The 16,821-nt window shown below is 40.5% G+C and overlaps 2 protein-coding genes across 3 annotated transcripts; both read right to left on the bottom strand.

Moving 5' to 3' along the window:
- Positions 1-5,441: 5,441 nt before the first annotated feature.
- On the bottom strand, positions 5,442-8,879 carry spata4 (spermatogenesis associated 4). Its single transcript, XM_084010575.1, has 6 exons — positions 8,549-8,879; positions 7,789-7,918; positions 7,363-7,481; positions 6,771-6,991; positions 6,562-6,642; positions 5,442-6,381 (listed from the first exon to the last, which is right to left on the bottom strand). Exons 1-6 carry the CDS (start codon positions 8,638-8,640, stop codon positions 6,287-6,289), a joined length of 738 nt encoding a protein of 245 aa, XP_083866701.1. The 5' UTR covers positions 8,641-8,879; the 3' UTR covers positions 5,442-6,286.
- Positions 8,880-9,002: 123 nt separating this feature from the next.
- On the bottom strand, positions 9,003-15,097 carry asb5a (ankyrin repeat and SOCS box containing 5a). Of its 2 annotated transcripts, none has more exons than XM_084009711.1 (7): positions 13,719-14,098; positions 13,254-13,333; positions 12,031-12,138; positions 11,644-11,794; positions 11,108-11,242; positions 10,082-10,273; positions 9,003-9,862 (listed from the first exon to the last, which is right to left on the bottom strand). In XM_084009711.1, exons 1-7 carry the CDS (start codon positions 13,786-13,788, stop codon positions 9,735-9,737), a joined length of 864 nt encoding a protein of 287 aa, XP_083865837.1. In that variant the 5' UTR covers positions 13,789-14,098; the 3' UTR covers positions 9,003-9,734. The 2 variants fall into 2 exon arrangements, with proteins under 2 accessions (XP_083865837.1, XP_083865836.1); XM_084009710.1 differs by lacking the exon at positions 13,719-14,098 and adding an exon at positions 14,730-15,097 and having other exon boundaries at positions 9,004-9,862.
- Between the last annotated feature and the right edge of the window lie 1,724 nt (positions 15,098-16,821).

The following is a 16,821-nucleotide window of genomic DNA, read 5'->3' as shown; positions in this document are numbered from 1 at the left end:
TTTGTTTGTCGCTGTAAAAGACAAGACATTTGCAAATTATTCCAACCTTATGGGCGACCCTATATAATGCCATGTGTCAAAGAAGGAAGGAAAGCTATCATTTAATACAATATATACAGAACATAGAAATCAAGATTCAAGCTTCTTCTTTTTTAAACATAGTCAATATGAATTGGGTATGGGGAGCTCACATATGTTGGCTAATACCTCACACTGACCTAAAGACCAACGTCATAATAAATAAACAGAAATATTGAGGGGTGGATGGATGGATGGGAGGCACAGAGGAATAATTGGAAGATCATTGAGGTACATTAAACTGCTGTGGGATGAAATGTGCTGTATAAATGGAATCTGACTTGACTTGAAGTGCGGACAGATGGGTGTATGGATGGATGATCAGACAGGTGGATTAGATGAAACTTTAATGATCCCTGTGGGGAAATTGAGCTTCTGCTGCAGCAGAGCACTGGGAAGCAGTCAAGCAAGAGGCCAGTAAAGAGGCCTGAGATTGATATTAGTAAACACATTGATTTAAATAGAATGTAAATAATACAGACGGTAGATTGGTGCATAGGGGATACCTATTTTAACAGGTGAATTCCTTTTAAAGTGATGGTTTGAGAGAGCGTAAATGTCAAATTGGCTAATAGATGGTAGCAAACTAACTTTCCTGTTGCAGGAACATGTCAAAAGTTATCTTTTCCACAGCCATGGTGGTTGCCTCTCAATGACTCTTAACGGTGGCTCCTAGTTAACGCTGCTAACAGTGTCAACAGTGCAAAGTAAGAGTGTTTACCCAAGGGGGAACCAGAGGGTGGCTGCTACGCTTCCACAACGATGCTGTCGGTCGGGACAGTGTTATCAGCTGTCACCACCAGCGCAGAGCAGTCACTGCCTACAAAACAAGGAGAAGCTCGGATAACAACACACACAGAGGGACAGCGACTTCATTCTCTGTTCAGGTAGACTTTAGCCCTCTATATCTTTACAGAGCGAATAGTTGTTTGATATTAAAGCTCTGAATGTCACATATTGCTCCCTTAAAGGAACTTTGACAGCTTAGTTAGTAGACCTTCTAAAGCAGGGATTCTCAAATTGTTTGGGGCCAGGGGCCCCTTACAGAGGAGAACATTTTCCAAGGACCCACTCATTATCGTACATTTCAACCGTGGCTGGAAGTATGAGTTCTTGTGTGATTGTGTGTGGCTTCTTACTTTTAGCAATCCATTGAGCGACCAAATAGGAAGCCTTCGGGGCTTTCTCTTGTGGCCAGGTTCACCATCCGTGTTTTCTGGCGAGTGTATTCCTCGCTCTTTCGACTGAAAAATGATTTTGTTTTGCCCTTAATGGGTAAGAAGTAATCAGATGTCACGTTAGCTTGGCTGGCTTCATGGTTTCGTTCGCTAGCACCTGAAGACACATGACGCATTGGTCTCCCATTGCTGTTTTCAATAAAACCAAACTCGATATAACTATTGTTATATTTTTGTTTATTTTTATTTATTTGCCACATTTGGGCTCAGCGTCACTTTGCGATGTGGACTGACTCAAATATTTCTCCATGGTCGCCAGCGAGCTAGCTGGCTAATAGGCCTCTGCCAAGCAAAGCAGCAGTGTGAGTGAAGTGTGATTGACAGATTAACGTGATGTGTTACAATCATATCAGTTTCTATTGGCCCAAAGTTAACGTGGGTGGGAGTAATGGACACAATATGCTTGTTTTAGTGGCGGAAATGGTCCCTATATGTAGATATGCATTATTTGATGATACAGCACAATGTTATAATTTATAGCTAATTATTTTGCGGACCTCCTGGGTATGGGTCACGGACCCCCAGGGGTCCCCGGACCCCACTTTGAGAACATCTGTTCTAAAGGAACCTTACCCTCATCTTGATTATGTCCTTTGTTTTTGGTTATTATGCTAATGTTTCAAAATTAATGTAATGATTTATTGATGTTAAAATGTAATGCTTGATTAATGATTGATTGCATAATGCAACATCTTAAATTAATAATTCAATTAGCCTTCTGTCGTAGCATATTGTGCAAGGAAATGGTCTCACCTGCCAATTAAGTAACTTACCATTATTATAGTTTAGAAATGTAACTTTTGATTAGCCATGCTGGTGGCATAAAAGTCATGTCCTGTGGATTAGTTCCCTGCAGTTTTCAAGTCACCTCCCTTGACAAACAAATTGAACCCCAAGTAAACAAACCATAAAAACAATTTTAGCCCTAGTCAATACGAGATTGCCTCTCAATGGCTGTCAACGCGGCACGGCTGAGCCGGCAGCTTGCAGCGACGGTGCAAACGAAGGTAAAATGCTGACAGAGCTCATTACATTTACCTGAGGGGGAATTAGAGAATGGGTGGGACGTGACAGCATTTTCAGCCATATGAGAGCAGTGCAGAGCAGAAACACTCGCATGCATGAGCATCTACGTGAAGAACACGGGTCAAGTCCGGCTATGTCAACAAAGCAGGGAGAAGCTCGGATTACAACACACAGAGGAAGACCGACTTCATTCTCTTCTCAGGTAGACTCTACTATATCGTATATAGGTGTCTGCTGCTATATTAATGCTCTTAACATTGAATTTATTACCTTTAAATAAAAATGTACTTGGTATGAACACTTTGAAGTACGAAGTGAAAGGTTCATATCATATAAATGTGTTCATACGTTTTCTTCTGTTTTTAGTGAGTCGTTACTCAAGGTGTACTTCAAGGTATTGCTGAGACATGACCAACTTTGTCACAAAAGTGTAAGAACTGAAAAGAGTAAATGGCGGGTGGGATTTTAGCATTTCCTTTTTTTTGCATTGGACCCAAAAGACACTTTGCCTTTGTCTTACTTTTACGTACCTTTCAGTTGCCATTGCCAAGGCCACGAGAGAGTGGTGCAGTATTCTAGCATGGCCTCTTTTGCTTTCACATTTAAGCTCCACTATTTATCTGCTACCTGATAGTCAGTGTTGGGCTTACTGAATCAGTCGTTTATTTTTTTCTCATGCCATTTAGTATTATTGAAATACTTAATTATGATAAGCCTTATTGTATTATTTGCAAAAAAACTTCCTTTCACATAATTAGCTTTAGTCTAGGGGCCAGCAGATTGGTATATATATATATATACACACACACACACAGACATGACTCCTCACTCTTCACACATTTGTGCGCATGCCAACATGCAGACACACAAAGTGCCCCACCCTAGTCCTGGATAACACGGCCACACACTGGCTTACCGTGGCTTTGTTAATAGAGGTGGGAGATTTGCTGTGGGGGTATGGGGGAGGGCTTCTTTGTAGGGGAACACTCACAATGCCCCCCCCCTCCCACCCCTCCACGGCAAGTCATGTTCCTGTCTGCGCTTCCAACAAGGCACTGCCCCCCTCCCCCTGCTGCATCCCCTTGCCTTCGCACTCGAGCTTCCTTCACACTGTGGGGTACCATGATTCCGATAGGAGAGATCGGCAGATGGTGAAACATTTTCTTAGGGCATTTTAGGCATCCTCGGTGTCTAACATCAGTTGCCTGATATCTCCTATTTTCATTATAAATACTATCTGCTTTATACAGAAGTTTGTGTGTGTGTGTGTTTGTGTGTATTCATCTTGAACGGATGTGCTTGTGTATTATTTGTATGCATGCATGTGTGGCTTGAAATCCTACAGCCACCGCCTGTGCACTCATGACCAACAGAACGAGCCAAAGAAGCTCACAGTAAGCTTATTAATGTCTCCTGGTCTCTCTCCAGTATGGGCTTGCTAGTTGCCATAGCAACCAGGACGTAGATATTGTTCAGTAGGAGAGGTGTGTAGATGTAGAATAAATAAAAACATCACCCTGTAACCCTAGTCAGTGCTTATTATGTAAAGCATCACAACTCACATACACTTATTTGTGATTTATAGTTCTATGGCATCATAAAAAGAATGCACCAGGACTCTGGCTATTCTGTAGTTCACTTGTTATTTTGCATTTATATGGTGTCTTTTGCTGCCGAATGTAGCTGTGCCTTACAATCTGGATTTTCAGTTTAAACCAATGCTGCTAAATTTCAGGCTCAACACTGAAAATCCAAATTCCGATGCTCATCTCCCGGCGCCTGCAGAAATCAACAGGCGACAGCCCTCTTCTTCTTAAGTGCTGATGTGTGTTCACGCCCAGTCAAGCTGAGGGAAATCAAAAGACACTGAAAGATTAAGGAGGTCAGGTTTTATAGCTCCACTGAGGGATGCAGGGAAGGAGGCTTTACCAGCCATTGACTACCATGGAGAATGGATGGGCTGCTTTCAAAGAGACCATGAAATATATTATAGGCTGGTGGTTTTGTTCAAATGTCGAATTTAACTACTCCTACTCTCATAACATGGTTGATTTTGAAACAGTATCATGTTACAACATTTTGATTGCAGTTTAGCATTAGCTGTTAAAATTACACCAAATAATGTTTTCCTCCACAGTAGTTTAAGAGTCAAATTGTGGCGTACTGTGCAATAAATTGTTATGGTGGTTTGTAGCCAATAGTGTGTTGTGGCGGTGGAGATCATATCATTGTCCTATCTCTGTATTGAAAGCCGAGGCTCTCAGACCACATGAGAAGCCAGGCAGTCAGCCAGAAACACTTATCATCCTGTCATCCGTTTTTCACTAGCTTCACAGCTCAATTGTACTGTACACTGAGCATCCACGAGTGCTTTGAGATTTGGGGCCAATAGAGTGATTTCAATCCTAAAGTGACTCTGAGTGGTTTGGCACCAGAGAAGAACCAAATAATGTTGTCCGCTAAATATGCTAGAGTAGGACACGATGGAGAAGATGATATGTGTTTTGCAGGATTATCATAGATGTATGTTTGTGTTGTTTCTGTTTCAGAAATTCAGTGTTGACTAAATTGGTCTCCATTCAGTTAAATACTTGTGTGTTGTTAATACAGGCTAGAGCAAATGGTTTCTCTCCAGTCAAATAAAAACTGTCTAATGTTTATGTGGTACATGCATAATTAATAACAGGATGCAGTGTTTAGTGTAGCACCAGATAGTTTGTTAATGCTGATTGACCACCACCAGCCGAGGAAGGACTACACATGAGGAATAAAAACCCTGCAGTTGCTTTACAGTAATCTATATCTGATGTGTGTTTGTTTATCCCCATTTTCAGACGTGTATGCCTTTTGGAGGGTACAAAAACAAAAGTATAAAACCATAACATTTTAATTTTAGCTTGATGAATGCATCATGTATACTGTAAGATGTAAAAAGTGGTTGTTGCACCCCTGAAAAAGAGAGAGTCAGAATTACTCTCCTGTAACTGGCTGACGATGAATAAATAATTAAAACAAAAATGTGTTCGTCAGGAGAGAAACTTCTGCAGTCATTCACATAGACGGAGTCTTTAAAAACTTCTAATAACCAGTGAAGTAAGGGAAACGGCAATACAATTATTTTCATTATTTTTCACAATGATCACACCACATCACAATTAATTGGCTTATTCTGCTCCTCTAGATGGCACCAGCTATGTAACCACGGGCAACGTTTTGTATTACATATTCACAGAATAACAGCAAAAACTCTTTACCCTTTAGACACCTTTGAACGTCAAGGCCAGTGATTCATCATTCAATACTGCTCAAACATAGACTCCAGTAAGTGCTGAAATCTATTCAACTGAGGGCAAGAAACAAAGCTGTCAAGTGTACATGACTCGTTGTTCCCTAAATCGAAAGGAATCAATTATCAGTTAAGGGGCACACACCACAGTGAATGTAATGAGCTATGGGAACATTTTTACCAACATTTGACAGGTGGCTGATCACAGTTTAGAATGCAGATTGAGGAAAAAGGTCCATCTTATGCCTCGTGATGGTAACAAAGGCGAGATGCATGTTCAGCAAAGGCCGAAGGAACTTAGGGATAACATGTTAATAAGGGACACGAACACATGAATGGTAAGTCCAGTCGATGTCTGCTGCATGCACTGATTTATTTCCTCTTTTTGTCAATGGTACACCTACAGCAGTGGATTTTGGTCTAAACCACTGAGGAGAACTCTACTCATGACTCAATGCTGCCACCTACTGGTACAAACAGACATCGCCCAAACATGATGGGAGAGGCACTAGGGTACTAACAGTGACATCCTCTGTCTTTCAAAACAAATTATTCTCCAGTAAATAGTTGTGAGGCATAAAAGTCATGCTATGATTTGAATAATTCAGGAAAACACACACACACACACTGCAATAATAGAGTGCAGATCTCCATGTATTTAACAGTTAACCGGGGAGCGTCTGGCAGGCTGGTGCACCTTTATCTCCATAAAAGAAACAGCATCTCCCCTCCATGTTGACGAGGAGCACAACCCTAAAACAGCAGACAATTTAAAACAGATGGTCAGACATTACTGTGTCTCAAAACAGAACTCATGATTGCCAAACACATTTGAATCTGCTACACACTATTTATGCTTTTGTGCTGATTTGCAGAATGAATATTCTCTGCTGATTATTTGGTTGAGAGAGAGAGAGAGAGAGAGAGACTAACTTGATGTAGTGTCTCTACGGCTGGATGGCACAGGATTTTTGGCTGCCGGCCGACCCAGATTGGACTTCACTTTGAAACGTCCTGTCAGCAAACCAAAGAAATTGTCCGAAGGAGTAAAAAAAAAAAAAATCTGGATTTTGTTGTAATTATAATAAATTATAATGTTGCAATATGTACAGAAAGCCCAATATCACCCCTGGATGACTCACCAGGGTTGAGAACCCTATCTGCAGCCTTGTGCTCCAGGTGTCTGTGGAGGATGACCTCCGCCTTCCTCTGGTTCGTGCTGATGTCGGGCTCAGCCATGATCTCTGTTAGCCTCAGGTTGTTCTTGATGGCCTTGGAGGCAGTGGAGCGGGCCAGTGTGGGTAGAAGCTCCTGGTACTCCTGGTCAGTGAAGTCTGACTCCGGGCCCTCAACATCTCTGATGCTGAGAAGGAAGACTTGAAGAAGTTAGAAAACCCAAATAATTATGTTGCTTTATCCACATATTCCCATAAAAAATATCTTTGTGAGCCGGCTATAGTCATTGTATTGTATCAGCATCCTTTTCAGTTGAAATAAGTAGCGATGTGTGTAAGTTGTAGCAATGTATGTGTTAAGATTACAATTATATTGTTTAGTTGTATGAGCAACACTCGGAAATGTGAGACATTTATAATGTACCAATATCAACCTAAAATATAATAAGTATTCAAAACAGAATCAAACAAGATGCTGTATTAACCTCTTATCGGATAGTTATAAGGATGTGCCTCAAACTGTTTGTATTTTCCTGCCTCGCTCCCACTCAACACTTACCTCCGTTTAGTTAAAATAGTATAAACCTCCTGCACCAACAGTTCAGCTGCTCTTGGTTTACAGTGGATGCTTCCTTCAATGATCTCTTTCATCAAATGCAGATTCTGCTTCTGCAAAGACTGGGTCAAAACAGTTGGTAATTATCTGACTCAAGATAAGAACTTCTTTTTCAGATCTCTCAAGTAGGTAAATATAAAATATCTTAAGGGGCCTTCAATGTAGATTTTATACTGTTTGTACTGTGTTGCTGTGTGCTGTTGAGCTACACCTCCAAATAATGAGTTTGACACCTACAAGTAGAGTCATTCTTAATGTGAATTCAGTAGTCTACATCTGTGGAAATTAAACCACACATACCAACTTAATGGAACAAAGAGACATTTCTCCCCTGCTCATTATATTTTTTAGATTTTCTCCTCCTCTTACCCTCTCAATTTGGCTCCAGTTCCTCTGTTTGGCAGAAAGTGATGCTCCTTTGTCGTACGAATGCAATGGGAAATCTTGGGGATAATAACGAGACAATATCTCTGCTACAAGGTAACCATTGGAAAAATCTCTGGAAATAAAAAGAAGGGAGAAGAGACTCAGTATATTTACTCTACCAGCGAAATCCACTCTCAACAATTTGCTGCCTTGGCACCATTGAAGCCCTTTGTTTCTCTTTAATTTAGCATCTGTTGTTCATGGTGCTGGTTTATTCTATTCATATTGTATGTATAGTATTTCATTATCAGTCTGTTTGTTATATTTTCTCCCTTTGTGTAATGGTGTAACGGGACTCTCCTGAAAAAAGTGAGGGCCTTTCCAGGTTTAATATAATTTCCATTACCTTTACATGGTGCTCATCATACTGATGTGGTTTAGGGTTAAAAGTCCAGAGCTAGAGAGTTGTTAGTGCTAGTGGGTGCTTGCTAGATCACTAAGGACTGATTTGGATACCTGTCAAGTCAAAAGACAGCTGGGTGTGTAGCTGTTTGTTAAAACCCCATTACAGTTGAGTGAATTTCTTCTTAAAACATTACATTTAGCGAGCTAACCCTTTGTTTCAACAGCAAAGACGTTTCGCCGTTTGCTAGCTTAAACAGTCATGAATAGCAGTTAGCTGAATGCCATCACTTATAATATGACGTTGAAGCTCAGTGTTAGCCGGGGTTTGTGTAGTTTAACGCTACTTCTTCAACGTTACCTGCGTACATTCTTCGGATAAACTGACAGGTCGAGGCTCTGCAGCCATTTCACGACTTCTCTCGGCAGCCCCGTCTTTGTGGGTGAGGACATGCTGCTCCGAGCCCGGTGATATCTACCAACAGTGTTGCTCCCGTTAACCGACAGCTATGTACTTCTGCAGAAAGTCAATCCACGAACCCGTGCTAGTTAACGCCACCGGTGTTAGGCGCTGGACTTTCTTTGCCTACTTTAGCCTGTGGCGTTGCCACGGCAACGACATCAGACACTACTTCCGCATGTAGCAGCACACAGACGTGGTTTACTTCCTCCACCGATGTAACATTGATGTATTGTTACATTGTTATTATTATTTTACCACAATAGGCTACTGTGTGAACTCGATTAATATGACATTTTTTAAATACACATTCTGAAAAAAAAAAAAAAAATAGCTCTATTATAAAATGTAATGTCATAATGCTACTTTATTCATGAGGTTTTGTCCATCCTGTCTGTGAAGCTTGATTGACTTGCAGTAGCTCTTGACTCTTGCTTCCAGCTCCACTCCCTATTTTCTATTTGGGATTTAACAATGAAGTCAGCAGCCTCCCATGACTCAGTAATCCAAGTTTAAACATGACAACTATTCTCGTTTCAAAAATGTTGAAATGTAAAAATGTATTCATGATTTTCCCACTGTAGTCCAAGTAACACAGCCCGCAATACAACATATTGTTTAGTTATATTTAAGTTTCAAAAACAACTTTAATCATGTAGTGGTGCGCAATACATTATATATCAAATCCCAAACATGAATTACTCATTCACTTACTGTATATTGTGCATTTGCATGAGATTTCTCAAAGTTTTAAAGTGCATCACCCTGTGGTAAATATTGCGTCTATTAAGGCATCTTCTAAATACACCAAAGCTTTGTATACTTTTAGCCATGATTTAACCAGGGAAGTCTAAGCCAAGGACTCTTTTTTTTTTTTTTTTTTTTTTTTTTACATTCATCTGGGTCCACAATCACGTATAGGATGCAGGCCAGCTCAACACAGCTTAGTACTGCCAGCTACTTAGCGGCTACTCAGTGGCTGAATTGACTTGTAGTCACAATTGAAGATAGGGAGAGTTCAAGGATAAGCTTTTTGTGATAAAAGCTTATTTCTGTAATTAGGCAGGCAGTCTGGTCACCCTGCCTGTCATTGGTACTGCAGGTAGTTCCTTAGCCTGTTGGGCAGGGGAAGGTGGGAAAGAAGGTGGAGTCTGTCACGGCCGACGCAACTTCTGATGCACTGACGACAGAGCTGGCTCAGCAGGCGTGGTGTAACTATGAAAATTAGACAATAAAACATTATGTGAGGTGGTCATAATGCATAGACTATACCTCCGAATTAATGACTATTGACTTCCATTGGACAGCATTTTCTAAGACTCACGCTACGAGATCAGATGAAATGTCTCTTAATAGTTGTTCAAACAGACATGAAGACAACAAGTTAGACAGAAGTCCGTAGGCTTACAAAAACGTGTACTTGTGTACTTGTACCTTCATAGAGCAGTAGGAAACCCTCTGTTAGACTGCTGGGTGGAGCCACGTCTACCGGCCTCTGACACTCTGTGTTCCTGGCATTGATGTCGGCACCAAAGTCCAGCAGAAGCTTCACCACAGCCGTGCAGTCTTTTTCTGCAGCTGCATGTAAGGGTGAATCCAGGGATTTGCCTTTCTGTACATTGGCACCTGCATGGAGGACAACTCGATTATCCATTCTAGACACGATTCAGATGCAAACGCTTCAACGTCTGATTTGACCACTGTTGGATTTCATCACTATTATTCCTTGTAATACGGGAGTTACTTTGTGACTGTGTATTCTTGTTTCACATTTTTTATATAACTGCATTCCCCCTGTTGCCCTCCACTGAACTATTCCATTCATTACCCAGAAATGACTTTCAACAGCCTTGAGAAGATGGATGTGAACTTGTTACTTTCAATCAACGGTAGCCAGCAGTATGGGCATAGAAATAGCTTTAAAATGAGATCTGTCAGCTGCAGGCAACATGTGACTACTGTGCCGCTGCTTACTCAAATTGCAGCACGTAGTGTGTCTCCATCAGTCAGGCCGGTATCCTTAAAAAACAATATGTACTTATGCTTCCGCTGATTGAATTGTCCTGATATGATTTCTAGAAAGAAACGTTGAGCAGGTTGAGGAAAAAACTGACGGACGTACGCCTCCCCCTGGAGTTTGCCATTACCTTGATGGTTCACATAACTGAAGAAAAATACAGCTGTTTTTGTTATTGTTGTGAAAATGCCTTCATCAGGAATGATGAAACTACACCATACAGCCAAAAAAAAATGTTTTAAAGCCGCTCACCTCAAATAATGATATCACTCTTTGTTTGAATGTACAGTTCCTGCTTTTTAAAATCCAGTGTGCATACGTGTGTTTACGCATTTCATTTCCTTTCCTATAAATGGGCTTGTGTGTCTGGGTGTGTATGTGGATGCAGGACGTGTGCCTGTCAGTATGGAGATGTAAAGATCCACACTGTGCAGCGAGCCGACCTTCCCTCAGGAGTTTCCTGGCACACTCCAGCTCTTGGCAGACACAGGCGGTATAGAGCGCCGTGCCCAGGTGAGGAATGTCCATGTCCACATCTGCCCCCCAAGTCACCAGAGCATCCACACAACCGTAATGACCTGGAAGTAATGGAGCATGAAGCCCGTAATCAGTAAGTGACAATGCGAGATAATTCTCCAAGCTGTCTGCTCGGGTCATGTCTGGATTTATTTTTAAAGGCGTTTTTCTCGCAAAGGACACAAATACAGGTTCAAAGACAAAGTGTAACTTGTACATTATATATTGGTTCATTCTGTACATTAATAACAGATATTGGGTGGTAATGTTGTCATTTTACAATATTGAATATCAACAGCAAACGCATAAGATTGGTTAATTGCATTTGAAATGAATTGCCTTGAACCTGAACTTGTGACAACTAACACTGTTTAGATGTACGCTGAATTTAAAAGTCAATAGAAAACTACCTGCTATCTTAATTGGTGCTTTCCATCATAATGCAAAATACTTCACAATATACCTTTGCTCGTGGCTTCATGGATTGGGGATGGACGATATACTAGGCTCTGGGGTTTTGCTCCGTTTTCCAAAAGTATTTCAGTGCATGCCACACTGCCCACTGTACAGGCGTTGAACAGAGGGGTGACTCCATCAATTGTTGAAGCATTGACCTGTGAACACATTTCCCTTAAATTGTTATTTTTAGGCCTAGTTTAACCATACAAGTTGAGTAATAGCAACAGCCTGGGGGAACAGTTGAAGTGGGAAAAGGACTTAATAGCTCTACAGTGACTGTAGCAGAAGAGCAGTATTGCTCATGCGTTACATATAGCCAGATTCTCCCAGCCACGGACATGACATTTGACCTGTGCAGCATAGCGACATCAAAGGTTGATACGTGACTTACATTTGCTCCTGCATCAATGAGAGCTCTGGCACAAGCGACATGATCTCCAACACAGGCCTCATGGAGGGGTGTCACATGGTCTATAGTCAGAACATTCACATTGTGACCCTGGAAACCAAATCAAACAGCCACATGATATTTATATGTCCTGTGGCGCATTAAGCATTTCATGACCTTTGTCAACCTCTATTGGTGAACACCAGGAATTGCAACACAATTGATCTTTTTTAAAGCAGACACACGCTCCTCAGTTATGGAATTTACAAACTTTAATGTCCAGTCACGTTTGAAAAAAAGTGGTTAATACAATTTGCTAATTGAAGTACAGACCCGATAGAGGTCTGGTAAAGAGAGGATAAATTACCATGCAAAATACAGTAATTTCATCACTCCTGTCATGAGCTTGTCTGGGTTGGGAACAAGGCGTTGTAAGGCTTCCTCTCCCCACTACTAATCTGTGAGCAGCTGAAAATACAAGTGTAAGCTACCCTTTATTTGTATTTGGCATTGATTGGCAACGCTGTTGACTTTCCCCGAACCTGTATAATGTTTATGTAATACTGTATGTTATGGTTATTCTGTACTGTGTGTATTTACTAAACAAACACACACATTTTAGTGCTGTATTGTCAAAGATGGCATGGTATTTTAAGCTTACACAAACATGCCAGCTTTTCACCTGACATTTACAAGATTTATCATAAATGGCCAGATGTTGACTGTTTACATTTCATGTTTTGGATACATGTAGTCACTCGCCTAACGTATAACCTGTGAAACAGCAGAATTGCAAGCAACTATTACTGGCCAAAAGGAAGCTTTTGTTTCAACAACTTTAGCAATAGTGTCACAACCCTATTAAATATCAATCTTATTATGAGTCTAATCACACAATGTCATGGTAGTCTGTTATGAAAATACTGCTCACTTTTACGTGGAATAACAATGCATAACGTAACATAGTGAAGCCTTGACCTTCAGTAGGAATGCCAGAGGTTAGTGTCGAGAACTAATGGAGGTGGAATGTGGAGATGGGCGTAGTAAATAAGGCACCAATTAGCAATTAGATAATGACATGTACCCCAGATAACCCTAGTGACTCCTTACTTTCATCCCAAACACTTTTCCTTTGACATCTAAACTAAGAGTCTACAGATCAAGTCACTGACAACTACAGATGAGGGGATGCACATAACTTTCCCGGGGGATCGTGTTCTCTTCACCTGTGAAATGAGGGTCTTCAAAGCCAGGAGGCGGCCGTGACTCGCAGCGTCATGGAGGGGGGAGCGGTCCGCCCAGGAACCTGCAATCAGAATCCTGCTTACTTCCATCACATTTCATTAAATAATGACAGGGAAGCACTGGTACATGTGGTTCTATGGATATAATAGAAGATAGAAATTAAGCATCATGTTTGTACGAGTGAAAACCATGGTGATATTATGTCTATATATTATTTTAAATACCTTGATAGTTTTGTCTTAACTTAGCAAATCTAAATGTATCAATTTGACATAATCTTGATATGTTTATCAGCATCATTTCCCCCTTCATGCTGCACAAGTTAATGCATGGGCAGCATATTAGGATGTGACTAATGCTGCTTGGAAAGTCTTAATGCAGTACTAACACAAGACATTATTATAAAGTTGATGTAATTTTGGCCAAACAAAAAAATCTATTCACACCTGAGTCAATGTCCAGAATAACAGCGGATGCATTCCACACGTTATCATCATCATTCTCAACCCTCTCCATTTTAACCAGAATTCATAGAGAAAAATCCACCTAATGTTTTCTATTAAATTCAAGCTGTTTTATTCATGCAGCCTACTTCCCTTGATTGACATCAATTTGAAATACAAAGTACAAAAGACCCAGCTAGAGACATCAAACAGATTTCTTAGAACAAGGAAGAGCACATCTACAGGACCATGACTAATACCCTGAGCTTAGGTAATTAGTATTCCGTGGAGTAGGTCCACTTTAAATTAAACATCTCCATGAATGATGGATACAGATTATGTTGTCGTCGTGTGCCTCTTTCCCCAGAATGCGCCTTCCAACTGTCTGTCCCTGAGAATGTGGAGTGTTGTTTTGGTTGCTGTCTGAGTGCGAAAGGGTTCACTGCATAGCTGGGAATGGAAACTAGGGCAGGATGGGGGTGGGGGTGAGAGGAGGGGGGGTATCATGACTGTGTTCTATTAATACATTAGAGAGAACGAGCTGCCAGCCTACAGTGTCTTCGTTTAATAATCAATGCACAATTCAAGATGTATAAGTAGCTATTAGGCTGATGAAAGAAAAGTCTGTCATATCCACATTTTGTATTAATGTGAATACAATAAATTGCTCTCATACTCACTGGAATAGCAGTGCAGCATTTTTAGCTCATTTGTAAACACGGAAATTGTGAGTGCGTGTGGGGTGTGCGCGTGAGCGGGGAGTACTACAAACTGATTTTATAGGATACAATATTGTTGTTTTCTACCTATGACCTTAAATGCCTGAGGTCAACTATGTTACTTTGTCTATTGTGTAAACACAGTTGTGTTGTTGTTACATTATCCACCACATGTGCCTTTAGCATACACATATAAATATGCTTAAAAGTACGCAGTTTGTGGAACAAACAAACCACATTAAGACAAAACAACCCCTTAAGGCTTTTTAACGTATTTTTTTCTCAGAGTACTCACGGTGTTGTCCGTATTCATAGAACTCTGCTGATATCCTGGCAGCCTCTTTACGGTTCCCACGGACAATGTAGAAGTACGCCAGCAAGTTGAGAGAAATCTTAACAAAGAGCTTAAAGCAGAACAGCGCCAAGATGCTGAGGTAAACATTGGACAACCGGGCCACGAAGGGCTTGTTGGTGAGTTCCTCTGTTGGGTCTGACATTTCCTCCGACACGTTACGGGGGGGCTTTGGTTATAATGAAGGCAGGATCAGATACCACTCCAAAAAGCACAACAGTAGTCTGCTTTTTCTCCCGGTGTACTGGCTGGTTGGCTGGTCCAGGCTGGAAAAAAATGCCCTGCAGCTGCTACTGTGCCTAAGAGCGAATACTGCTATGTTAGTGTACAGTGTGTGTGTGTACGTGTGTGTGCGCGCATGTGTGTTGTACAAATTCTGATATGTCGAAAAATGTGTGTTGTTACAAATGTGACATAACTGTCACTTTGCATAAATCTCAACTCCTGTTGTAATTGTAGAAAATTCACAAATGATCCCAAATATTTTTTTTAATTTAATTTGCAATTATTACATCTGTTCTTAAAGGTGCAATACACAGGATTTGGAGCATTACCACAGCAGCAAACAATTGTTTGCTATGCAAAGATATAATGGAGTAAGAGAATGAAGTCCCGACTGGCTTGTCGCCATAGAAACCCTCCGGTTCCCCCTCAGGTAAACGTGGTTGGCTTCATCAGCACTTTTGCTGTAGTTTGAAATGTTAGCAACACTGGCTTCCAGCCACCAGCTCAGCTCTTGCCATTTCCAATGCCGCTGAGACGCAAAAGAAATACTACCAATCTCTTATAAAGCACCTTTAATCTTTTAATTAAGTTAGTTATGTATTCATTTTTAATAACAGTTAAATGGTCTTTCTCAGAAACTCCAGAAGACAAGTTTGGGGGTGGGTGGGGTAGGGGGGGATCTGGTAATCCATTTTCTCAGACCAATCTAAATTGTTTTCTCTCCTTAATTTATGACTTAAGAACGAGTGTAAAAAAGCATTTGCAAGATGTTTGGGAAGTTCCTTACGTGTTTTATTCAAGTATATGTTACAGATACATATTGTTCATGGGAAGTCAACAACCACAACATAGCATAGCAAACTTTAATTGATTGTCATGGTAATGGTGACACTTATGAGTGGGATGTTTGTGTTTTGATTATAGTTTTGGATAATAGAGTGAAACAGACTGACTCACATTGAGTTGGGGACACTGGGGTGACATTGACATGGTTTCATACATCCTGATTATTGTAGTGAATACTGGAGTGGTAGGTACCATATTAAGATTTGCAATGGTTTTGGAGACACTGGATTATGAATATAAAATAATTTTCCGGAGCCTATCATGTCTGTGTGTTTTTAAGTCTTTGTTTTAGTTTGTTCTGTAATTGAATTGTTATGATGGCTGTGTTTTATCAACAGTATTAGTCTGTATACCAAAGAAATGACACTGCTCAACAGCAATTTCAAGCTATTTAAAGATTTGATGACATGGCTTTAGTGGGTCTTTTCCACAAAAAAGATTGTATATCTGATTATATGTTTTTTTTTTAACTAAAACAATAGTGCAAGTCCAGCTCATCGTTAATCAGTGCTGAAAAACAAAAGGGATTCCAAATCAAGCAGATCCTCCACTATCATCACTCAGTGTGTGACCAAACTGTGGACATTTTTAATTGTTCAATCATCTGGGAACATGCATACATGGCATAGTTTTACAGACACTGTTGATTTTATATGTAGAAAGTTTGTCCATTTGTTTTTAATTAGGAGACTAAGGGGTTACGGTCTTGATGTTTTTGGAAAAGTGTGTCAACCTCATAGAGAGCATCTGAATGGGCTTTTGGACACTTGCTCATTTTGTACGTTTAATGATAGTGATACACAACAGAATAAGCACTTCGGACACAGTTTGATATTGGCAATTAAAATTAATATGGTTATTTTTCATATTCACGATATAGTATTAGCAGCTTTTATTGAATACTGCAATTATAGTGCTATGCTTATTCTTAATCAATCCTTCAGTTGACAGTTGAACTACTGGT

Source organism: Eutrigla gurnardus (genome assembly GCF_963514095.1).
Source record: "Eutrigla gurnardus genome assembly, chromosome: 5".
NCBI lineage: Eukaryota > Metazoa > Chordata > Actinopteri > Perciformes > Triglidae > Eutrigla > Eutrigla gurnardus.
Note: the sequence above shows the minus strand (reverse complement) of the source record. Positions and strands in the feature narration are given on the sequence as shown.